General features: G+C 43.2%; 1 protein-coding gene across 2 annotated transcripts; it reads right to left on the minus strand.

Annotated features, from left to right (window-relative positions):
* Positions 1-693: 693 nt before the first annotated feature.
* On the minus strand, positions 694-24,523 carry LOC120036200 (sodium-dependent neutral amino acid transporter B(0)AT1-like). Of its 2 annotated transcripts, none has more exons than XM_038982680.1 (13): positions 24,248-24,523; positions 20,139-20,279; positions 18,758-18,895; positions 18,376-18,557; positions 17,671-17,781; positions 10,996-11,108; positions 10,688-10,816; positions 10,358-10,514; positions 10,157-10,225; positions 8,980-9,115; positions 8,666-8,825; positions 5,744-5,906; positions 694-3,310 (listed from the first exon to the last, which is right to left on the minus strand). In XM_038982680.1, exons 1-13 carry the CDS (start codon positions 24,396-24,398, stop codon positions 3,107-3,109), a joined length of 1,854 nt encoding a protein of 617 aa, XP_038838608.1. In that variant the 5' UTR covers positions 24,399-24,523; the 3' UTR covers positions 694-3,106. The 2 variants fall into 2 exon arrangements, with proteins under 2 accessions (XP_038838608.1, XP_038838606.1); XM_038982678.1 differs by having other exon boundaries at positions 10,996-11,093; positions 17,656-17,781.
* Positions 24,524-25,274: the final 751 nt, after the last annotated feature.

Raw genomic sequence — 25,274 nt, forward strand, 5'->3', positions numbered from 1 at the left:
AGCCGATGTGAAATGGCTACCTAGTTAGCAGTGCACTAGTAAGGTTAAATCTGTGATGTCACCCGTTCTAGAAGACCTAGAAGTAGTCGTTTCCCTTGCTCTGCTTTTGTGGAGTGACGGTTAAAGATGCTTCGTGGGTGTTCATATGGTCCCTGGTTGAGCCCAGCTTGGGGCAAGGAGAGAGACAGAAGCAACACAGTTGCATAGGGTCACAGGGTCCAAGTCAAAAGTGCAAATATCAGATCTGACGAGAGTGTAAAGTCACAGTAGCTAATTTGGGTTAATGGTCAATGTGTGAGGGAACTCTTAAAAAGTCTCCAGTGTTTTCCCATGTCCCTGTAGTTTTCCAGTAACCTCCTTGTCAGACCCTTTCGTGGTGTGTAGTATGAAGAAAACTTAAAACCACCGCTTCGATAGAGCTACGACCGGAAGTGACTTTTTGTTTTCGTAGCAGGTTAGGAGAACTTATGCAGCAGGTTAGGATAATTAACATAGCTGGTTAAGAGAATTAGGTTGTTAGGGAAAGGGTTAGGGTTAGCGAAAACGCTCTCCTAACCTGCTACAAAAAGTCACCTCCGGTCATAGCTGTATCGAAGTGGTGCAGTGTAGTATTGTCTTTACAGGTGAGAGGCCCGCTTGGTAGACAATAAATAGGCATGTTACAAATGACAACAGTGGCAATATCAGCATTGATGTGAGAGCAAAGTTAATGTTTATTATTCGTTTAGCACACAAATTGGGGTTAATGGTTAAACTTGACTTTGTTATTAGAAAGCAAAAACCCCATAGTTCATTCTAGCTCTCATAAGCAGCGTGGTTTCAGACTAGCTGGGTGGTTTCAGACTAGCACGAGTCAGACAGGCTGCCACACCCAAAAACACCTGAGGACTTCAAGGCCATCCGGGCCTAGTCGAGAATCTCAGCCCCCTCCTTCACGGCCAATAACCACTGCAGTGTATTAGGGTTTCTGCAAAGAACAGCACAGGTAGGAAGGAGCCTCGTTGCATCTGTTTATATATTGACATATCTACCTTATTTTTGATACCAATGTACTTTTAAAGCAAGTGGAAATAGTACCAGGTGTAATTTATATTCGTAGAGTGGTCGTGGTTGGTTTATTTGACCATCCCAGGTCTAACTAGGGATACAGTGATGATGCGGGCTGAGGTTTGGCAGATCCTTAACTTGGCACAAACAACCTGATTAAAACACATCTCTTTCACAAGATCATGAGAGAAAGAGAGAGCAAAACATCATTAAATTGATATAAAACAGTAGAGCGATAAGGATCATAAAAGTCTCTCTTTAACATGCCATGTAAAAAATCTATAAAGATTGAATGTGAAGTCAACAAGACAAAAACCTCCTCCCATCTCTATCTTTGGACTTTGTCCTGTTGATTCATCGCATCAAAGTGTGTCATATTTCGTTCTTTCTAGCATTTGCCATGACAACGGACAGGACAGAGGAGTTAGCTAGCTAAAGTGCCATGACAACAGACAGGACAGAGGAGTTAGCTAGCTAAAGTGCCATGACAACAGACAGGACAGAGGAGTTAGCCAGCTAAAGTGCCATGACAACGGACAGGACAGAGGAGTTAGCTAGCTAAAGTGCCATGACAACGGACAGGACAGAGGAGTTAGCTAGCTAAAGTGCCATGACAACAGACAGGACAGAGGAGTTAGCTAGCTAAAGTGCCATGACAACGGACAGGACAGAGGAGTTAGCTAGCTAAAGTGCCATGACAACAGACAGGACAGAGGAGTTAGCTAGCTAAAGTGCCATGACAACAGACAGGACAGAGGAGTTAGCTAGCTAAAGTGCCATGACAACGGACAGGACAGAGGAGTTAGCTAGCTAAAGTGCCATGACAACGGACAGGACAGAGGAGTTAGCTAGCTAAAGTGCAAACAGATCGGTCTACTAGGCTATGTGTCAGTGATGTGTGACTGAAATAAAGTATATATTTATATAAGTAATATAGCACAATACCAATATGTAATACAAAGTTATTTATGTTTTGTGCTTTAGTAAAACTAAAAGTATATTTTCATGCTGTCATACTGTGGTTTCAACGCCTAGGTTAATTCTCCATCTAATTGCTGTATTATCTCTAACGTTTATGGTTTAGGAGTGGTAGGTTCTATGAAAGAAATAAGGAAATACATTTGATATCACAGATGTAATTTCATTTCCAGTAGAAAACATAATGACATAAACACTATCTTCACACTGAAAGATCTATGCTGTTTACATTAGCTCTAATCTTTATGTTCTGTGTGAGAAAACAAATACAAAAAAATCTATAATTTGACCAACAAATCCATTTTTAGTTGGTCAAAATTGGTAAACCCAAACATTCACCGATTCTCAGCTCTTCAATCTTCTTTGTGTCACCCAAAAGACAACAAAAAAACTACTCCTGGAGACATAAAAAAAAAATCACTGTCTAATTCGAGTGCAACCGATCGTCCGTCCTTCATTATTACGAAATAAAAACAAATAAACACCCTTTTGATTCATGAGTGTAAGGAATGTCAAGGTCAGTTGATGTGAGGCAATTATTTCACCTCAGCGTTGTTTTACAGTGTTGCTCAGATGAGGATAGATCGAAATAGAGTGTCTTCAGGGTCTAACTCTCTACAACGTAGCCTTCGTTGACATAAATATTCGGATCGTTGTGGAGACTGCCTTTAGAGTGTCTTCAGGGTCTAACTCTCTACAACGTAGCCTTCGTTGACATAAGGATTCGGATCGTTGTGGAGACTGCCTTTAGAGTGTCTTCAGGGTCTAACTCTCTACAACGTAGCCTTCGTTGACATAAATATTCGGATCGTTGTGGAGACTGCCTTTAGAGTGTCTTCAGGGTCTAACTCTCTACAACGTAGCCTTCGTTGGCATAAATATTCGGATCGTTGTGGAGACTGCCTTTAGAGTGTCTTCAGGGTCTAACTCTCTACAACGTAGCCTTCGTTGGCATAAATATTCGGATCGTTGTGGAGACTGCCTTTAGAGTGTCTTCAGGGTCTAACTCTCTACAACGTAGCCTTCGTTGACATAAGGATTCGGATCGTTGTGGAGACTGCCTTTAGAGTGTCTTCAGGGTCTAACTCTCTACAACGTAGCCTTCGTTGACATAAGGATTCGGATCGTTGTGGAGACTGCCTTTAGAGTGTCTTCCTGACATGCAGCAGATGAGTCTGTAGATGGCCACCAGGGGGATGGAGATAACTGGTACTGAAGACAGCAGGACACAGATGGCAAACACCCAGTCTGGATACGGCAGAACCTCTGTGTCGGGGAAGTTCACCTGCACAGACAGAATTAGAATCAGAAAACGTAATTGCCTTGCAACAAATGACATCCCACAGGGCAAATCGCAATTGACACCCTATTCCCTGTAGGCTGTAGTGCACTGCTTATTAGGTGAGTACTATGTAGTCATCTGACTGGTTGTCTCTCAAACCCTAGTCCCACTTATCATGCACTACTATTGTATATATCAATGATGTCTCTTGCTGCTGGTGAGTCTCTGATCCACCTCTACACAGACGACACCATTCTGTATACTTCTGGCCCTTCTTTGGACACTGTGTTAACTGACCTCCAGACGAGCTTCAATGCCATACAACACTCCTTCCGTGGCCTCCATATGCTCTTAACTGCTAGTAAAACTAAATGCATGCTCTTCAACCGATCACTGCCCTCATCCGCCCGCCCGACTAGCATCACTACTCTGGACAGTTCTAGGTGTCTGGTTAGACTGTCTGGTTAGACTGTCTGGTTAGACTCACATTAAACATCTCCAATCCAAAATTAAATCTAGAAACGGCTTCCTATTTCGCAACACAGCATCCTTCACTCATGCTGCCAAACATACCCTCGTAAAACTGACTATCCTACCGATCTTTGACTTCGGCGATGTCATTTACAAAATAGCCTCCAACACTACTCAGAAAATTGGATGCAGTCTATCACAGTGCCATCCGTTTTCTCACCAAAGCCCCATATACAACCCACTACTGCGACCTGTATGCTCTCGTTGGCTGGCCCTCGCTTCATATTTGTCGCCAAACCCACTGGCTCCAGGTCATCTATAAGTGTTTGCTAGGTAAAGCCCCGCCTTATCTCAGCTCACTTGTCACCATAGCAACACCCACCCATAGCACGCGCTCCAGCAGGTATATTTCACTGGTCACCCCCAAAACCAACTCCTCCTTTGGCTGCCTTTCCTTACAGTTCTCTGCTGCCAATGACTGGAACGAACTGCAAAAATCACTGAAGCTGGAGTCTTATATCTCCCTCTCTAACTTTAAGCATCAACTGTCAGAGCAGCTTACCGATCATTGCACCTGTACACAGCCCATCTGTAAATAGCCCACCCAACTACCTCATCCTCATATTGTTATTTATTTTTGCTCTTTCGCACCCCAGTATCTCTACTAGCACATCATCTTCTGCACATCTATCACTCCAGTGTCAATGCTAAATTGTAATTATTTTGCCACTTTGGCCTATTTATTGCCATACCTCCCTAATCTTACTACATTTGCACACACTGTATACAGCTTTTTCTATTGTGTTATCCCATGTGTAACTGTGTTTTTGTCGCGCTACGTTGCTTTATCTTGTCCAGGTCACAGTTGTAAATGAGAACTTGTTCTCAACTGGCCTAAGACTATTGAACCTCCTAAATGACACCTACAGCTGATCTGAGCAGAGAAACGCTTCACACTACGTACAGAAATGGTGCTGAAAAAATATGGAAGTATCACGACACACAGTTCAATATTTTTTCAGGAACATTCTATCTACCGCAGGGTTTCTTCTTCCAAACCTGTCCTCGAGGACTGCCAGCCGTTCAATGTATCTCATCTATCACATCTGATTTCAACCGTAGGTGGCGCGTTTCCAATAGACTAAGCTTTCCCTCAAGTTGAATTGAATTCAACTTGTCAAAATGATATAATTACTCCTGTCTATATAAATATAATAATTAAAAACATTACACCAGAGATTTAAGCCACAGACGGTCATTATTCTACAATGTAGAAAATACTTTAATAAAATAGAAACCCTTTGGTGTGTGTGTTGTCAAAAGTTTGGACACACCTACTCTTTTACTCTTTCCAGGGTTTTTATTTGATTTATTTTACATTGTACATTCCTCGTGAAGCTGGCTGAGAGAATGCCAAGAGTGTCCAAAGCGATCATCAAGGCAAAGGGTGGCTACTTCGAAGAATCTCCATATTTGTATTTATTTTTTAACACTTTTTTGGGGGGTTACTTCATGATTCCATAGGTGTTATTTCATAGTTTTGATGTATTCACTATTATTTGTACAATGTAGAAAATAGTACAAATAAAGAAAAACCATTTGAATGAGTAGGTGTGTCCAAACTTTTGACTGGTACTGTGTATGTGTGTGTCAGAATTACTTTCCTATTGTTCCTCAAATATAGTGTATGAAATAGCATTTTGTAGCTCCGAGTCTCTACTTCTATCAAATTTAAAAAATAAAAACATTTCAAATGTTTCTACATCAGACTGAATCTAGGGGGTGAGTTATGTCTGTATAGGGGATTGGAAATGATGCAGCCAATTCCATTGATGGTTGCTTCAACCTGCAATGGTAAAGCTGATCTGAATGTAGGCTGTTCTGAGGGCAAAATGGGGGGTGCAACTCTGGGGGGGTCCCCGAGGAGAGGTTTGAAAAGGCTGCGTTAGCAGTGGTGGCTCTTACATAGTCAGGATTCCATGCTGCGTAGGTGGGATGTGTCTGGGCCTGGACGGCAACGTACGCCACCAACACCACGAACAGCATCAGAGGGCTGATGACCAACCAGCAAACCTTCCAGAAGATGTTGGGTCTATGTCCTGTCATGAACTCCAAGTCATCACTGAACCTATGGAGACAGGAAGAGGTTTTAAATCAAATTATATTTGTCACATGCACTGAGTACAGTAGACCTTACAGTGAAATGCTTACTTACAAGCCCTTAACTAACAATGCAGTTTTAAGAAAAATAAGTGTTACGTAAAAAATAAAAATAGATAACAGCAGTAAAATAACAAGCGAGGCTATATACAGGGTGTTACGGTACAGAGTCAATGTGGAGGCTATATACAGGGTGTTACGGTACAGAGTCAATGTGGAGGCTATATACAGGGGGTACCGGTACAGAGTCAATGTGGAGGCTATATACAGGGGGTATGAGTACAGAGTCAATGTGGAGGCTATATACAGGGTGTTACGGTACAGAGTCAATGTGGAGGCTATATACAGGGTGTTACGGTACAGAGTCAATGTGGAGGCTATATACAGGGTGTTACGGTACAGAGTCAATGTGGAGGTGATATACAGGGTGTTACGGTACAGAGTCAATGTGTGGAGGCTATATACAGGGTGTTACGGTACAGAGTCAATGTGGAGGCTATATACAGGGTGTTACGGTACAGAGTCAATGTGGAGGCTATATACAGGGTGTTACGGTACAGAGTCAATGTGGAGGCTATATACTTTTACATTTTAGTCATTTAGCAGACGCTCTTATCCAGAGCGACTTACAGTAGAGTGCATACATTTTATTACATTTTTTACATACTGAGACAAGGATATCCCTACCGGCCAATCCCTCCCTAACCCCTAACCCAGACGACGCTATGCCAATTGTGCGTCGCCCCACGGACCTCCCGGTTGCGGCCAGCTGCGACAGAGCCTGGGCGTGAACCCAGAGACTCTGGTGGCGCAGCTAGCACTGCGATGCAGTGCCCTAGACCACTGCGCCACCCGGGAGATATACAGGGTGTTACGGTACAGAGTCAATGTGGAGGCTATATACAGGGGGTACCGGTACAGAGTCAATGTGGAGGCTATATACAGGGTGTTACGGTACAGAGTCAATGTGGAGGCTATATACAGGGGGTACCGGTACAGAGTCAATGTGGAGGCTATATACAGGGGGTATGAGTACAGAGTCAATGTGGAGGCTATATACAGGGTGTTACGGTACAGAGTCAATGTGGAGGCTATATACAGGGTGTTACGGTACAGAGTCAATGTGGAGGCTATATACAGGGGGTACCAGTACAGAGTCAATGTGGAGGCTATATACAGGGGGTATGAGTACAGAGTCAATGTGGAGGCTATATACAGGGTGTTACGGTACAGAGTCAATGTGGAGGCTATATACAGGGTGTTACGGTACAGAGTCAATGTGGAGGCTATATACAGGGTGTTACGGTACAGAGTCAATGTGGAGGTGATATACAGGGTGTTACGGTACAGAGTCAATGTGGAGGCTATATACAGGGTATTACGGTACAGAGTCAATGTGGAGGCTATATACAGGGTGTTACGGTACAGAGTCAATGTGGAGGCTATATACAGGGTGTTACGGTACAGAGTCAATGTGTGGAAGCCCCGGTTAGTTGAGGTAATATGTAAATGTAGTTTGAATTACAGTGACTATGCATAGATAATAAACAGTAGCAGCAGTGTAAAAGAGGGGGTGGGGGGGAACGATGCAAATAGTCTGGGTAGCCATTTGATTAGATGTTCAGGAATCTTATGGCTTGGGGGTAGAAGCTGTTTAGAAGCCTTTTGGACCTAGACTTGGCGCTCCGGTACCGCTTGACCTGCAGTAGCAGAGAGAACAGTCTATGACTAGGGTGGTTGGAGTGGTTGAATTAGGGTGGTTGAATTTTTAAGGCCTTCCTCTGACACCGCCTGGTATAGAGGTCCTGGATGGCAGGAAGCTTGGCCCCAGTGATGTACTGGGCCGTACGCACTACCCTCTGTAGTGTCGGGGGCCGAGCAGTTGCCATACCAGGCAGTGATGCAAACAGTCAGGATGCTCTCGATGGTGCAGCTGTTTTGAGGATCTATGCCAAATCTTTTCAGTCTCCTGAGGGGGAATAGGCTTTCTTGCCCTCTTCACAACTGTCTTGGTGTGTTTGAACCATGATAGTCTGTTGGTGATGTGGACACCAAGGAACTTGAAGCTCTCAACCTGCTCCACTACAGCCCCATCGAGCCCCCCCAAGCCACTACAGCCCTGTCTGAGACTGTCATTACAGGCTCAGACAGAAGAAAGGAGAAAGAGATGGAAGAGGAACAGATGAAAGCGGAACGAATGCCTAAGAACTGCAGATGACTCAGGTTTAGGGTTGCAAAATTCAGGTAACTTTCCCTAAATTCCCAGAAACCCCGTTTGTAAGGTTCCCTGATTCAGAAGGGAGTAAGCAGGAAATCCAGAGTCCTCTAATCAGATTTTTTTTTTTTTATCTTGGAATTGGGAAAAGTTACTGGAATTTTGCAACCCTATGCAGGTTCTGTAACATGTAGATGATCCAGGATTAAAACTTAAATCGGTCACAAGTGGATTGTGTCGGGAATCGTAAAATGCTGAACCAAAAGATTAGGTGAACAACTGCTATATTTAAAGGTTTAACAGACCAACAACAGACATATGGGGAGACAGACATGTTCCTCTGAGAGGTTCCTAGCAATCTGCCCAATTCTAAAGACAAGACACTGGGCACAGACGTCAATTCAACGTCTACTCCACGTTGGTTCAAAGTCATTCAACAAGTGTTTGTGCCCAGTGGGAAGACGCTCATTACAGTTCAAACCAGGACAACTATAGTATTATGAGGCTCTTACCGTCCTATTCCGTAGATGTATGCCACAGCGATGATCTCAAAGAAGGCGATGATGAGAAAAGGAACGGAGCCCACGTAACTGTTAAAGATCTCCAACCAGTAGTTCCCTGATCCCAGACAGAATATCAGAGCCATCAGGAACAATACCAGACAGATTATTGCTGGAGGGAAAAAAAGTGGGGAGTGATGGAGGGAGAGCGAGACAAGAGAAAACAAAAGACGGCGTTAAGATCGTTCCCAAAAGAACAGTTTTTCGTCACACATTGGCAATGTTGAAAGATACGGAAATCTGATCGTTTCCTTTTTGGCTTTTACCTGTGAAGAGCTCATTGGGCATCCACTTGGGCACCAGTTTGAGGTCATGAAGGGGCGTGAGGATGCCCTCCAGATTACCAAACATGGAGGACAGACCCAGACTGAACAGCATGATGAAGAAGAGCACAGCCCACACCTGGTCAAACAGACAGGAATCACATCATCAACAGCCCACACCTGGTCAATCAGACAGGAATCACATCAACAACACAGCCCACACCTGGTCAATCAGACAGGAATCACATCAACAACAGCCCACACCTGGTCAATCAGACAGGAATCACATCAGCACAGCCCACACCTGGTCAATCAGACAGGAATCACATCAACAACAGCCCACACCTGGTCAATCAGACAGGAATCACATCAGCACAGCCCACACCTGGTCAATCAGACAGGACTCACATCAGCACAGCCCACACCTGGTCAAACAGACAGGAATCACATCAACAACAGCCCACACCTGGTCAATCAGACAGGAATCACATCAGCACAGCCCACACCTGGTCAATCAGACAGGACTCACATCAACAACACAGCCCACACCTGGTCAATCAGACAGGACTCACATCAACAACACAGCCCACACCTGGTCAAACAGACAGGAATCACATCAACAACAGCCCACACCTGGTCAATCAGACAGGAATCACATCAACAACACAGCCCACACCTGGTCAATCAGACAGGAATCACATCAACAACACAGCCCACACCTGGTCAATCAGACAGGAATCACATCAACAACACAGCCCACACCTGGTCAAACAGACAGGAATCACATCAACAACACAGCCCACACCTGGTCAATCAGACAGGAATCACATCAACAACAGCCCACACCTGGTCAACCAGACAGGAATCACATCAACAACAGCCCACACCTGGTCAACCAGACAGGAATCACATCAACAACAGCCCACACCTGGTCAATCAGACAGGACTCACATCAACAACAGCCCACACCTGGTCAATCAGACAGGACTCACATCAACAACAGCCCACACCTGGTCAATCAGACAGGAATCACATCAACAAAAGCCCACACCTGGTTAATCAGACAGGAATCTAATCAAATCCTGATGTATTTAACTGGGTTCAACACAGAGTCTCTGTATTAGAACTGTAGTTTTTTTAAAGAAGTAATAAAAAAATAAAAGAAAGAGTCAGCCCATACCTGAGAGCCAGGCATCGATATCACCGCTTCTGTGAACACGATGAACGCTAACCCAGTACCAGACGCACTCTGGAGGGAGGATGGAGAGAGAAACAAGACAACCAATTAGATTATGTTATGCAGCGAGGGTAGGTTGAATAACAAGAAAACTTGACTCAACCCATGTTTGCCCTGAGGTAGTTAAACTCCTGACTATAGTACCTGATCCAAGAAGGTTTGCAGGTCGCATGTCTTCAGGTTGAGATCGGATACTCTAGATGGATGTGTCCCATTTAAAGAGTCAAACCACTGCTCGTAGTTTTCAACCGTTATGTTCATGTCGCTAATATCAAACTCATTGGTCAGAGCTAAGATGTTACTGTAAGTTACAAGAGAAACATATTGGTCATTTGTTTTGGTTGAGTTTGCATCTGTTTTTCCAGAGGATATCAAACACACAAGGTAGAATATAAAGGTTTAACAACTTGACTGCAAACTAGTTTCATGATTTAGCAAATGTTGCCAAATAAACATCCATTTTATCACACCTACCCATTCAGACAGGTGACATAGTTGGTGTGGGCCTTGAATCCCAGGATGGCAAAGATGGGGATGGAGGCATAGATAGATGTAGCACTGTTTATAACCCCCACTAAAACAGCATCCCTTTCACAGTTATTCCTGACCAAACACACAGACAAGAAACAAAGTGAATGCAAATGATTGGTCAATGGTGGAACAGCGAAGGAGGCTTGTCAAGGGAGGTGAACGATATGTCAAATTAAAAGTCTTGGGGGACGAATGATATGCTGGACCCATAAAGGTTGATGTTACTCATAATGATTGACCATTGGGCTTACTTCTGGCTGTTGTAACTGGAGAATGAGATGAGTCCACCAAAGGCCACTGACAGAGAGAAGAAGATCTGAGTAGCAGCATCCAGCCATACCTGGGGGTTCTTCAGGATCTCCCACTGATGTGACGCACAGACAGAAACACATATTATAGGTTGGAATATATTTTTACATTATTACAAATGAGGTGGATTGTCAAGACATGTCACTTTCCATCTGTCTCTCTCTCGGTCTCTTTTTCTTTCGGTCTCTCTCACACACAAACTGAAGCCCCTGAGCCCTTTATCACCCTTTTATACGCTGATCTTAACTGGTTTTTGTACATAATATTTGCACCAGCATTTCCTGACCAGAAACAACTTTTGGACATCAGAAGAGGAATACAAAATCTTGATTTGGATGAAGAGTTCTACTTCAACGAGTCGGCAGCTGTGGATGTCCTGCTCATTCCGGACCAGGCCCTAAACCTCGGGACTCGAAAGAGGAAGAGACGGGGCAAGAGAGGCAAACGATCTGCAACCCTTGATAAAACGTCGGTGATAAACCGCCTCTACCCTCCGTTCTATTGGTGAACGTACTAATCACTGGAGAATAAACTGGATGAGCTCTGTTGGAGACTATCCTATCAACAGGACCTGAAGAACTGTAATATCCTATGTTTTTCAGAGTCGTGGCTGAACAAGGACATCAAATCAGATTTTATTGGTCACATGTTTAGCAGATGTTATTGCAGGTGTAGCGAAATGCTTGGATAATAAACAGTGCATTCAGACTCCTTCACTTTTTCCACATTTTGTTACCTTACAGCATTATCCTAAAATGGATAAAACATTTAAAAGAATCTCATCAATCTACAATGGTGGTGGTGGCAGCATCATGCTGTGGTGATGTTTTTCAGCAGCAGGGACTGTGAGACTAGTCAGAATCGAGGGAAAGAGGAGGGTAGCAAAGTACAGAGAGATCCTTGATAAAGCAGACAGGATCTCAGGACCTCAGACTGGGGTCAAGGTTCACCTTCCAACAGGACAACGACCCTAAGCACAGAGCCAAGACAATGCAGGAGTGGCTTCGGGACAAGCGTCTGAATGTCCTTGAGTGGCCCAGCCAGAGCCTGGACTTGAACCTGATCGAACATCTCTGGAGTTTTCTTCATTTTTACTATTTTCCTCATTGTACAATAATAGTAAAGACATCAAAGATAAGAAATAACACATTTGGAATCATGTAGTAACCAAAAATGTGTTAATTCTTCAAAGTAACCACCCTTTGCCTTAATGACAGCTTTGCACACTCTTGGCATTCTCTCAACCAGCTTCATTAGGTTGTCACCTGCAATAAATTTCAATTAACAGGTGTGCCTTGTTAAAAGTTAATATGTGGCATTTCTTTCCTTAATGCGTTTGAGCCAATCAGTTGCGTTGTGACAAGTTAGGGTTGGTATACAGAAAATAGCCCTATTTGGTAAAAGACAAAGTCAATATTTTGGCAAGAACAGCTCAAATAAGCAAAGAGAAACAACAGTCCATCTTTACTTTAAGACATGAAGGTCAGTCAATCCTGAAAATGTCAAGAACTTTTAAAGTTTCTTCAAGTGCAATTGCAAAAACAATTAAGCGCTATGATGAAACTGGCTCTCATGAAGCCCGCCACATGAAAGGAAGACCAAGAGTTACCTCTGCTGCAGAGGATAAGTTCATTAGAGATACCAGCCTCAGAAATTGCAGCCCAAATAAATGCTTCACAGAGTTCAAGTAACAGACACATCTCAACATCAACTGTTCAGAGGAGACTGCGTGAATCAGTCCTTCATGGTTGAATTACTGCGAAGAAACCACTACTAAAGGACACCAATAATAGGAAGAGACTTGCTTGGGCCAAGAAACATGAGCAATGGACATTAGACCGGTGGTAATCTGTCCTGATGAGTCCAAATGTGAGATTTTTGCTTCCAACCGCCGTGTCTTCTGAGACGCAGAGTAGGTGAACGGATGATATCTGCATGTGTGGGTCCCACCGTGAAGCATGGAGGAGGAGGTGTGATGGTGTGGGGGTGCTTTGCTGGCGACACTGTCTGTGATTTATTTAGAGTTAAAAGCACACTTAACCAGCATGGCTACCACAGCATTCTGCAGCGATACACCATCCGCATTCTGCGCTCAGTGGGACTATCATTTGTTTTTCAACAGGGCAATGACCTAACACACCTCCAGGCTATGTAAAGGATATTTGACCAAGAAGGAGAGTGATGGAGTGCTGCATCAGATGACCTGGCCTCCACAATCCCCTGACCTCAACCCAATTGAGATGGATTGGGATGAGTTGGACCGCAGAGTGAAGGAAAAGCAGCCAACAAGTTTGTTTAATACTTTTGATGTCTTCACTATTATTCTACAAAAACCCTTGAATGAGTAGGTGTGTCCGAACTGTTGACTGGTACTGTAGCTGTGCAGTGATGCTCCCCATCCAACCGGACAAAGCTTGAGAGGATCTGCAGAGAAGAATGGGAGAAAGTCCCCAAATACATGTGTGCCAAGCTTGTAGCGTCATACCCAAGAAGAATCGAGGCTGTAATCGCTACCAAAGGTGCCTCAACAAAGTACTGACCAGGGTCTTGACGTTACTGCAGTACGGCATCGTAACCAACTTCAGTGGGCAAAGGCTCACCTTCGATGGCCACTGGTATGCTGGAGAAGTGTGCTAAACTGTACCGGGCTGATGGCAGTGTGGGCGAGCGGTTTGCTGATGTCAATGTTGTGGACAGAGCACCCCATGGTGGGGGTTGGGTTATGGTATGGGCAGGCAGAAGTGAAAGACAACGAACACAATTGGATTTTATCGATGGCAACTTGAACGCACAGAGATACCATGATGAAATCCTGAGGCCCATTGTCGTGCCATTCATCCACCGTCATCACCTCATGTTTCAGCATGATAATGCACAGCCCCATGTCGCAAGGATCTGCACACAATTCCTGGAAGCTGAAAATGTCCCAGTTCTTCAATCGCCCACACACTCACCAGACATGTCACCCATTGAGCATGTTTGGGATGCTCTGGATCGACGTGTATGACAGCGTGTTCCAGTTCCCGCCAATATCCAGCAACTTCGCACAGCCATTGAAGAGGAGTGAGACAACATTCCACAGGCCACAATCAACAGCCTGATCAACTCTAAACGAAGGTCTCGTGCTGCATGAGGCAAATGGTGGTCACAACAGATACTGACTGGTTTTCTGATCCATGCCCCTACCTTTATTTTAAACCTACAGATGCATATCTGTATTCTCAGTCGCGAAATCCATAGATTAGGACCTAATTATATTTTTCAATTGACTAATTTCCTTATACGAACTGTTCCATTGCATTTATATTTCGGTTCAGTGTACAGTCGTGGCCAAAAGTTTGGAGAATGACACAAATATTAATTTCCACAAAGTTTGCTGCTTCAATGTCTTTAGATACTTTTTTGTCAGATGTTACTATGGAATACTGAAGTATAATTACAAGCATTTAATAAGTGTCAAAGGCTTTTATTGACAATTACATGAAGTTGATGCAAAGAGTCAATATTTGCAGTGTTGACCCTTCTTTTTCAAGACCTCTGCAATCCGCCCTGGCATGCTGTCAATTAACTTCTGGGCCACATCCTGACTGATGGCAGCCCATTCTTGCATAATCAATGCTTGGAGATTGTCAGAATTTGTGGGGTTTTGTTTGTCTACCCGCCTCTTGAGTATTGACCACAAGTTCTCAATGAGATTAAGGTCTGGGGAGTTTCCTGGCCATTGTGTCATGTTTTGTCTTTCATCATGTCTTGTCCCTGTGCTTCCCTCTGCTGGTCTTATTAGGTTCTTTCCCTCTTTCTCTCTCTCTATCGTTCCGTTCCTGCTCCCAGCTGTTTCTCATTCTCCTAACGACCTCATTTACTCTTTCACACCTGTCCCCTATTTTGCCCTCTGATTAGAGTCCCTATTTCTCCCTCTGTTTTCCGCTTCTGTCCTTGTCGGATTCTTGTTTGACGTTTGCTGTTCCTGTGTCCTTGTTCCGCCCTGTCGTGTTCTTTGCCTTCTTCAGATGCTGCGTGTGAGCAGGTGTCAATGTCAGCTACGGCCAGTGCCTTCCTGAAGCGACCTGCAGTCTGTGGTCGCGTCTCCAGTCGTTCCTCTCTGTTGACGAGAGGATAGTATCCAGGAGAATCATTATTTGTTTTATTCTGGAATAAAGACTCTGTTACTATTACGTCGCTTTTGGGTCCTCATTCTGCAGCACAACACATTGACTCAAAATATCAATGTTTGTTTCCCGAGCCACTTAGTTATCACTTTTGCCTTATTGCAAGGTGCTCCATAATGCTGGAAAAGCCATTGTTCATCACCAAACTGTTCCTGGATGGTTGGGAGAAGTTGCTCTCGGAGGATGTGTTGGTACCATTCTTTATTCATGGCTGTGTTCTTAGGCAAAATTGTGAAAAGGCAAAATTGTGAGTGAGCCCACTCCCTTGGCTGAGAAGCAACCCCATACATGAATGGTCTCAGGATGCTTTACTGTTGGCATGACACAGGACTGATGGTAGCGCTCACCTTGTCTCCTCTGGACAAGCTTTTTTCCGGATGCGCCAAACAATCGGAAAGGGGATTCATCAGAGAAAATGACTTTACCCCAGTCCTCAGCAGTCCAATCCCTGTACTTTTTGCAGAATATCAGTCTGTCCCTGATGTTTTCCTGGAGAGAAGGGGCTTCTTTGCTGCCCTTCTTGACACCAGGCCATCCTCCAAAAGTCTTCGCCTCACTGTGCATGCAGATGCACTCACACCTGCCTGCTGCCATTCCTGAGCAAGCTCTGTACTGGTGGTGCCCCGATCCCGCATCTGAATCAACTTTAGGAGACGGTCCTGGCGCTTGCTGGACTTTCTTCGGCACCCTGAAGCCTTCTTCACAACAATTGAACCGCTCTTGATGATCCGATAAATGGTTGATTTAGGTGCAATCTTTCTGGCAGCAATATCCTTGCCTGTGAAGCCCTTTTTGTGCAAAGCAATGATGACGGCACATGTTTCCTTGCAGGTAACCATCGTTGACAGAGGAAGAACAATGATTCCAAGCACCACCCTCCTTTTGAAGCTTCCAGTCTGTTATTCGAACTCAATCAGCATGACAGAGTGATCTCCAGCCTTGTCCTCGTCAACACTCACACCTGTGTTAACGAGAGAATCACTGACATAATGTCAGCTGGTCCTTTTGTGGCAGGGCTGAAATGCAGTGGAAATGTTTTTGGGGGATTCAGTACATTTGCATGCCAATTCATCTGATCACTCTTCATAACACTCTGGATTTTATGCAAATTGCCATCATACAAACTGAGGCAGCAGACTTTGTTAAAATTAATATTTGTGTCATTCTCAGAACTTTTGGCCACGACTGTAGTCGTACTGTATAGTGTAATTAACTCGTACATATCGACTCAGTACTGGTGCCTCGTGTTTATAGCCAAGTAATTGTTAATCAACAGTATTTATTCCTTGTGTTATAGTCTTTCTATTATTTCTCTCTACATTGTTGGGAAGAGCCTGTAAGTAAGCATTTTAATGTTAGTCTACACCTGTTGTGTACAAAAGCATGTGACAAAATAAATAAGATTTGAATGGCCACTTGCCGATGTGTTTGATAGTAAGCTCAAGTCTGCAAGTGTTTTTGGGCAAAATGTGAGTTGAGACGTTGCCGCACTCAACGTCCCAACTGCTATTTGTCAATATTCCGAAATTTCTTGACTAGATATGAAACATAGGCCCTCGGGCAGACACAGATAGGTAGAAAGTAGCATGACTCCATATGAAACATAGGCTCTCACACAGATAGAAAGTGAAACATTTGTAAAAGCAAAATGACATCTCTACTCCTGCACAAAATATTTGCAAGTGTTTCGGTCCCTAGTGTTTTCATCAGCTGATTTAGCTTATTGTAGCCTTATAGGCTCAGTGGCTGTAGCCTGCTTGCTAGCTAGCTAGCTTCTCTGACACAAAAAAAAGCAATGTAAATTTAGCTAAGGATGTTTGGCACTGATAAACAGCATGTGGTTTGTTACTTATTTACGATAGTATGACAGCTTGCTGACTAAGCAGTCATTTCATACTTCAGCATGTTTGCGGAGCATACAATCGCTACATTGTAACGTTGGGTCAGCTAAACGCGCAGCGCAACAGCAGAGCAGACTCTGTATTGTACTGACTCGGGGCAGAGCAGGCCGTTTGCTGCTTCATTAACGTTCATTGTGATGAAATAATGTTACTACATTAGCTTGCTAGCTAATAGAAGGAACATCGTCATTTAGTGTTCCACTAGCTGGTAAGCTTCTCTTTTGTTTCATATAAAGTGGCTGGCTCAGGCTTAGCAAGCTAATGGACACGTTTTTTTGTGTACATGATCAAACTTCAAAAATACACTAAATTCCTAATGTATGATGTACAATCGCGTGACTAAGACCTCCTATGCAAAAAAAAAAAGACGCGGTGGAGAAACTAGCGTTTGAGATTGACTCGAGTGTCCGAGTGATCAGTGTTGAGATTTAGCCAACCTCACGGACACACGGACACACAGACAGAGGCAGGCAGGCAGGCAGGCAGGCAGGCAGGCAGGCAGGCAGGCAGGCAGGCAGGCAGGCAGGCAGACAGACAGAGGACTCACGTCAGGTGTGAACAGGTAGATTAGACCTTCAGATGATCCAGGAAGGGTCAGGGCTCTCACCAGAAAGATGGTTAGTACCAGGTAGGGGAACGTTGCTGTGACGTACACAGCCTGTAATAAGACAGGTGATGAAAAGGCATATATATTGTTTTAAGCCGCTTGCACACTGCCACAACAAACTCCAACAAAGATCAACATTCTAAAGTTGGCAGATGTTGGCTACTTTTAGAATATTGTGTTGTAGAACAGCTGACAGGGCATTCAGATCTAAAAGACGTGGCTTAGAGCTGAGACCTTTTCCATGGTTTCGGTGCCGCTTTACAATCATGTGATGAACCTTTGAAACAAAGTTGCCACTTGGTTGAAGCAAACTTGTATCATGAAATACATGCATCAGAAATGGGGAACACTTTTGTTTGATTTGTCAGAGAATTATCAGCAAGCTAGGGCAACCTAACTGCAGTAAAATAGCTAGCTAGCTGTCTGCTTGGCTAAACACAGAACGTCAACACACTGTTCTCTGGCTAAACAGATCCATCTCGTCTCAAGTCTAGAGCTTAAGATTTAAATCTCGGTAACTCCAGCAGTCGATATGAGACGTTCTAAAACTAGAGCGTTCAGATGGAGCAAACTTTGTTCTAAAATTGCATGAAATCCTTTTGGCTGTTCCGAGCTTAAAAATGCAGCACACTGTCTGCCTCTCACCTTGCCGATGGTCTCGATCCCCCTGATGAAACAGATGTAAATGATAGACCAGGCGGTAGCTAAGCTGACTACCAGCCACCATTGTAGAGAGCCACTGGTCTCCATGTTAGGAGTGATGTTCAGGGTCTGACGGTACCAGAAGTAGTTGACCGGCGTGCTTTCTACACACTCCTTCACGTACCCTGGTTCAAATGATCACTTACTTTGGTCAAATTACATAATGTACACTTGCTGTTCATTCTTCAACTATGGTCCAACCTACAAACTGTGCATGGTTCCTGACAAATGAACAAATAGCTAGAATGAACTAATAATAATAATTAATTGAATTGACAGAAAATAGCGATTTTTTACCAACTGTTGTACTCAAAGCGCTTCATACCTGTGTTGTTGTGGTTGAGGGGACATTGGCTCCAGGGCAGGGGGTCCTGGAAGGAGTTGAAGAGGTACCAGAGGACCCAGGCCACGATAGTGTTGTAGAACAGACTCACACAGAAGGACACTACCATTGAGGCTACACCTGATGGACATGGGATAGTAGATCAGAAACACCAAACAGCAGCTAGTAGAGGATGTTCCCTGTCTGGGTGTTTAGTTTTGGCCACCCACCTACTCCTGAGAAGAAGAAGAAACTGCACAATTTAATTACTCCAATGACATAATTGATTTAACTTCACTAGGGTAGGGGCAGCATTCGGAATTTTGGATGAAATGCATGGCCAAATTAAACTGCCTGCTTCTCGGGCCCAGAAGATATGAGATGCATATAACTGGTACACTTGGACAGAAAACACTCTAAAGTTTCCAAAAACTGTTAAAATAGTGTCAGTGAGTATAACCGAACTGATGTGGCAGGCGAAAACCTGAGAAAAATCCATTCAGGAAGTAGTTTTTTTATTTTTTATTTTTTTAAGTTTTCTATTAAATGCCATAACAGTATCCATTGACTTAGGACTCAAACTGCAGTTTCTATGCCTTCCACTAGATGTCAACAGTCTTTAGAAATAGTTTCAGGCTTGTATTCTGAAAAATGAGGGAATAAGAGCATTCGGAATGACTGGACGATAAAGTGTCGCAGAGCTTTTTCATGCGCTCGACAGAGAGAGAGCAATTCTTGTTTACCTTTAAAATTTACTACGTTATTGTCCAGTTGAAATATTATCGATTATTTAGGCTAAAAACAACCTGAGGATTGACTATAAACATCGTTTGACACGTTTCCATGAACTTTACGGATACAATTTGGATTTTTTTGTCTTCTTGTTTTGACTGCGTTTGAGCCTGTGGATTACTGAAGAAAACGCGCAAACAAAACGGAGGTTTTTGTATATAAAGAGACTTTATCGAACAAAATAAACATTTATTGAGTAAATGAATGTCTGCTGAGTCAACCATATGAAGATCATCAAAGGTAAGGGATTCATTTTATCTCTATTTCTGACTCTGTTCTACTTGGCTGGTTACTGTTTGTAATGAATTGTCTAGTGGGCTATGTTCTCAAATAATCGTAAGGTATGCTTTCGCCGTAAAGCATTTTTTAAATCTGACACCGTGGTTTGTTTCACAAGACGTTCATCTTTAAACCTATGTAAAAATATGTTTTGTTTTCTGAATTTTTATAATGAGTATTTCTGTATTTGAATTTGGCGCCCAGCAGTATCACTGGCTGTTGAAGAGGTGGGGCGCTAACGTCCCACATATCCAAGAGAGGTTAACCAACGTTTCAACAGCTACGCTGTCTTCATCAGGGTTTCATCACCTACCTACTCCTCCCAGGTAGGGTGATATGGAGTTCCAGACTCCGATGCTGCCCATACGGAGCCTCTGTCCTATAGCCAGCTCCAAGTAGAGCAGAGGCAGACCCTGAAACACCAGGGCTATCAGGTAGGGGATCAGAAACGCACCTGGAGAGAGGGGACACGGGTCAAACACCAGGGCTATCAGGTAGGGGATCAGGAACACACCTGGGGAAGGAGATGTTCAATAGATGTTCAACTAACTGTCAACAATCTAATTATCCATTAACCCTAAACTTAAACCCTGGAACCTTATAGGCTAGTTACTTACTTTTCTCATGAACACCGTACAAATTCGAATTAAATGTACACATTTCTTTCTTATGTGATATATTGGTCTCCATAGCATTTTACATTGTAATGGATTTGGATCAGGTCTGAATAAATTAATAAGGATTAGCCCCTTTTTTCAATTTTCCTGAATCTAACTGTTTGTAGCTCAGCAAGGATATGCATATTCTTGGTACCTTTTGAAAGGAAACACTTTTAAGTTTGTGGAAATCTGAATTGAATGTAGGAGAACATAACACAATAGATATGGCAAAAGAAAATACAAAGAAAAAAACAACCAATTTTTGGGGTATTTTCTTTCTACCACCATCTTTGAAATGCAACAAAGGTCCCACACATAGCAATCACTCTGGTTGTAATTCCGATGATGTTCACAAGAGGGCAACAGTGTACATGCAACGTTTCAGACGGATAACTTGAAGTATGAGCAAGCTACATGACATTTAGTGTGAAGTCAACCAGGTACATTTGGGTAAATCATTGTAAGTTCAACATTTGCAAAACACCCAGTTTTCATAACTTCATAACTTTCCATATTCTTGCAATTTTTGTCCAAAAGGAAAAGGTTTGCTGTCGCACAAGGTTAGCAGCAAAATTGTGTGACAGATATGGGATTTCATACCCCCGTAAAGCCCAGCTCATTGGCTATCTAGCTAGCTTCGTTTGATCCCGATTGGTGCTTATTTGACAAAGTTACAGTCAATCAAGTGAAGACTGCCCGTGTCATCGGCGCGCCATGAAGGAGTCGCTCTCTGACCAAATTTGGTGTCCTATAAGATATGTGTCCTACTACACATATACTACACTCCTAATGATATAGTGAAGTCTAGTTACGTTCTAGGATCTCTGAGGAGTAAATAGGAATGTAATTTGACTGGTTGAAACAATGTTTAGGGTTAGATTTTCACAGATTCCTTTCTTTGCAAATTGAACGAGTGGAAATATAAAATTGATTGTGCATGTTATATGGACCTTTTTATAGATATGAAAAAGGATTTTATCTAACAAAACAACACTTCATGTTACCTCTGGGACCCTTCAAAATGATTTCAAAATGTAAGTACACATTTCACCTTCAGAGGGGAATTTATCAAACCTATCGCGGTGAAAAAATTGTTCTGTTGTTAGGAGCTCTCCTCAAACAATAGCATGGCATTTCTTAGCAGTAAAAGCTACTGTAAATTGGAGAGTGCAATTATATTTACAAGAATTTAAGCTTTCAGCCGACATAAGACACTTACAGTTGAAGTCGTTAGGTTGGAGTCAGGTTGGAGTCATTAACTTAGGTTGGAGTCATTAAATCTCGTTTTTCAACCACTCCACAAATTTCTTGACAACAAACTATAGTTTTGGCAAGTCGGTTAGGACATCTACTTTGTGCATGACACAAGTCATTTTTCCAACAATTGTTTACAGACAGATTATTTCACTTATAATTCAATGTATCACAATTCCAGTGGGTGAGAAGTTTACATACACGAAGTTGACTGTGCCTTTAAACAGCTTGGAAAATTCCATGAAATGATGTCATGGCTTTAGAAGCTTCTGATAGGCTAATTGACATAATTTGAGTCAATTGGAGGTGTACCTGTGGATGTATTTCAAGGCCTACCTTCAAACTCAGTGCCTCTTTTCTTGACATCATGGAAAAATCTAAAGAAATAAAAGTTTGGTTCATCCTTGGGAGCAAATTCCAAACGCCTGAAGGTACCACGTTCATCTGTACAAACAATAGTACGCAAGTATAAACACCATGGGACCACGCAGCCATCATTCCGCTCAGGAAGGAGACGCGTTCTGTCTCCTAGAGATGCAAATCAATCCCAGAACAGCAAAGGACCTTGTGAAGATTCTGGAGGAAACAGGTACAAAAGTATCTATATCCACAGTAAAACGAGTTCTATATCGACATAACCTGAAAGGCCACTCAGCAAGGAAGAAGCCACTGCTCCAAAACCGCCATAAAAAAAGCCAGACTACGGTTTGCAACTGCACATGGGGACAAAGATCGTACTTTTTGGAGAAATGTCCTCTGGTCTGATGAAAAACAAATACAACTGTTTGGCCATAATGACCAACGTTATGTTTGGAGGAAAAAGGGGGAGGCTTGCAAGCCGAAGAACAACATCCCAACCGTGAAGCACTGGGGTGGCAGCATCATGTTGTGGGGGTACTTTGCTGCAGGAGGGACTCGTGCACTTCACAAAACAGATGGCATCACGAGAAAGGAAAATTACCTGGATATATTGAAGTAACATCTCAAGACATCAGTCAGGAAGTTAAAGCTTGGTCGCAAATGGGTCTTCCAAATGTACAATGACCCAAGCATACTTCCAAAGTTGTGGCAAAATGGCTTAAGGACAACAAAGTCAAGGTATTGGAGTAACCATCACAAAGCCTTGACCTCAATCCTATAGAAGATTTGTGGGCAGAACTGAAAAAGTGTGTGGGAGCAAGGAGGCCTACAAACCTGACTCAGTTACACTAGCCCTGTCAGGAGGAATGGGTCAAAATTCACCCAATTTATTGTGGGAAGCTTGTGGAATGCTACCTGAAACATTTGACCCAAGTTAAACAATTTAAAGGCAACGCTACCAAACACTAATTGAGTGTATGTAAACTTCTGACCCAAATGTGATGAAAGAAATAAAAACTTAAATAAATCATTCTCTCTACTATTATTCTGACATTTCACATTCTTAAAATAAAGTGGTAATCCTAACTGACCTAAGACAGGGAATTATACTGCATTTTATCTCTGGGACTGTCAGGATGACAAATCAGAGCAAGATTACTGAATGTAAGTACATTATTTAACCTTCAGAGGTGAATGTATCAAACCAGTTAGAAGCCTGATGTTATAGGAGAGCCTATGAGAATAGAAGCCTGATGTTATAGGAGAGCCTATGAGAATAGAAGCCTGGTGTTGTAGGAGAGCCTATGAGAATAGAAGCCTGGTGTTGTGGAGAGCCTATGAGAATAGAAGCCTGATGTTATAGGAGAGCCTATGAGAATAGAAGCCTGGTGTTATAGGAGAGCCTATGAGAATAGAAGCCTGGTGTTGTAGGAGAGCCTATGAGAATAGAAGCCTGATGTTGTAGGAGAGCCTATGAGAATAGAAGCCTGGTGTTATAGGAGAGCCTATGAGAATAGACGCCTGGTGTTGTAGGAGAGCCTATGAGAATAGAAGCCTGGTGTTGTAGGAGAGCCTATGAGAATAGAAGCCTGGTGTTATAGGAGAGCCTATGAGAATAGAAGCCTGGTGTTGTAGGAGAGCCCATGAGAATAGAAGCCTGGTGTTGTAGGAGAGCCTATGAGAATAGAAGCCTGGTGTTGTAGGAGAGCCTATGAGAATAGAAGCCTGGTGTTGTAGGAGAGCCTATGAGAATAGAAGCCTGGTGTTGTAGGAGAGCCTATGAGAATAGAAGCCTGGTGTTGTAGGATGGCATATCTTAGATAACACTTCTAAGCCACAATCATGCCGTTTCTGTTCATTACGTATTCAGATATATAAACCGAGTAGATAATGTTTAACTACTGTCATTCCTCTGTTTCCTCAAACATGATCTAGTTGGTCTGTGCACTACATATTGATACAACATGGACAGAAATCACAAGATTGAGGCTTGAAGGTTTTATCTAAGAGATGAATGTCCAAGATGTTAGGAGTTATCTCTCATACCATTATAAAAACATCTTCAGAGTTAAAATGTTAAATTGAGAGAAACATTAACAAAGTTGTAGGGGGAAAAATGAAAGAAAAGACATGTAAAAGGCATCTATACCCCCTCCGTAAATCTGGCAGAGGTAGGGGAAGCGCCACACGTTCCCCACTCCAACAGCGAAGCCAATGCAGGTCAGCAGGTACTCTGCCTTGTTGTTCCACTTGGGTCTCTCCTCTCTCCCCTTGTTGTCCTCCATACCCTCCTCTGGCATGCTCAGCTCTCAACAGTAGTTTAGCTCAGTAGTAGATCAACCTCTGGTTTTCAGTTTAGTCCAGTGTGTTTTAGCCCGAAGTTCTAGCACTCTGAACCAATGCTTATTCTGTAGAGGGAGCACAGTTATTCTGTTGTCCACTTGAATTCACTGGTTGGGTGTTGGTATCTTTACTCCAGTGTCTGATCTGAAACACATGGTTAATGTGTGAAGGGCGCTCTACGAGTCTCCTGTGTTTTTCCAGTGTCCACTGTAGTTTTCCAGTAAAGTGGTGTTCGGTAGGTGCAGCCGATGTGAAATGGCTACCTAGTTAGCAGTGCACTAGTAAGGTTAAATCTGTGATGTCACCCGTTCTAGAAGACCTAGAAGTAGTCGTTTCCCTTGCTCTGCTTTTGTGGAGTGACGGTTAAAGATGCTTCGTGGGTGTTCATATGGTCCCTGGTTGAGCCCAGCTTGGGGCAAGGAGAGAGACAGAAGCAACACAGTTGCATAGGGTCACAGGGTCCAAGTCAAAAGTGCAAATATCAGATCTGACGAGAGTGTAAAGTCACAGTAGCTAATTTGGGTTAATGGTCAATGTGTGAGGGAACTCTTAAAAAGTCTCCAGTGTTTTCCCATGTCCCTGTAGTTTTCCAGTAACCTCCTTGTCAGACCCTTTCGTGGTGTGTAGTATGAAGAAAACTTAAAACCACCGCTTCGATAGAGCTACGACCGGAAGTGACTTTTTGTTTTCGTAGCAGGTTAGGAGAACTTATGCAGCAGGTTAGGATAATTAACATAGCTGGTTAAGAGAATTAGGTTGTTAGGGAAAGGGTTAGGGTTAGCGAAAACGCTCTCCTAACCTGCTACAAAAAGTCACCTCCGGTCATAGCTGTA

The sequence above is a fragment of the Salvelinus namaycush genome, unplaced genomic scaffold (genome assembly GCF_016432855.1).
Source record: "Salvelinus namaycush isolate Seneca unplaced genomic scaffold, SaNama_1.0 Scaffold124, whole genome shotgun sequence".
Taxonomy (NCBI): Eukaryota; Metazoa; Chordata; class Actinopteri; order Salmoniformes; family Salmonidae; genus Salvelinus; species Salvelinus namaycush.

Excerpts from the sequence above, each read along its gene's own strand:
- LOC120036200 (XM_038982680.1), bottom strand. The coding sequence starts at position 24,398 with ATGCCAGAGGAGGGTATGGAGGACAACAAGGGGAGAGAGGAGAGACCC. Across the intron at positions 18,558-18,757 it reads CCTCAACCACAACAACACAG|GGTACGTGAAGGAGTGTGTA; the intron begins GTATGAAGCGCT and ends CATTTGAACCAG. Across the intron at positions 10,226-10,357 it reads TGCAAACCTTCTTGGATCAG|AGTGCGTCTGGTACTGGGTT; the intron begins GTACTATAGTCA and ends TCCTCCCTCCAG.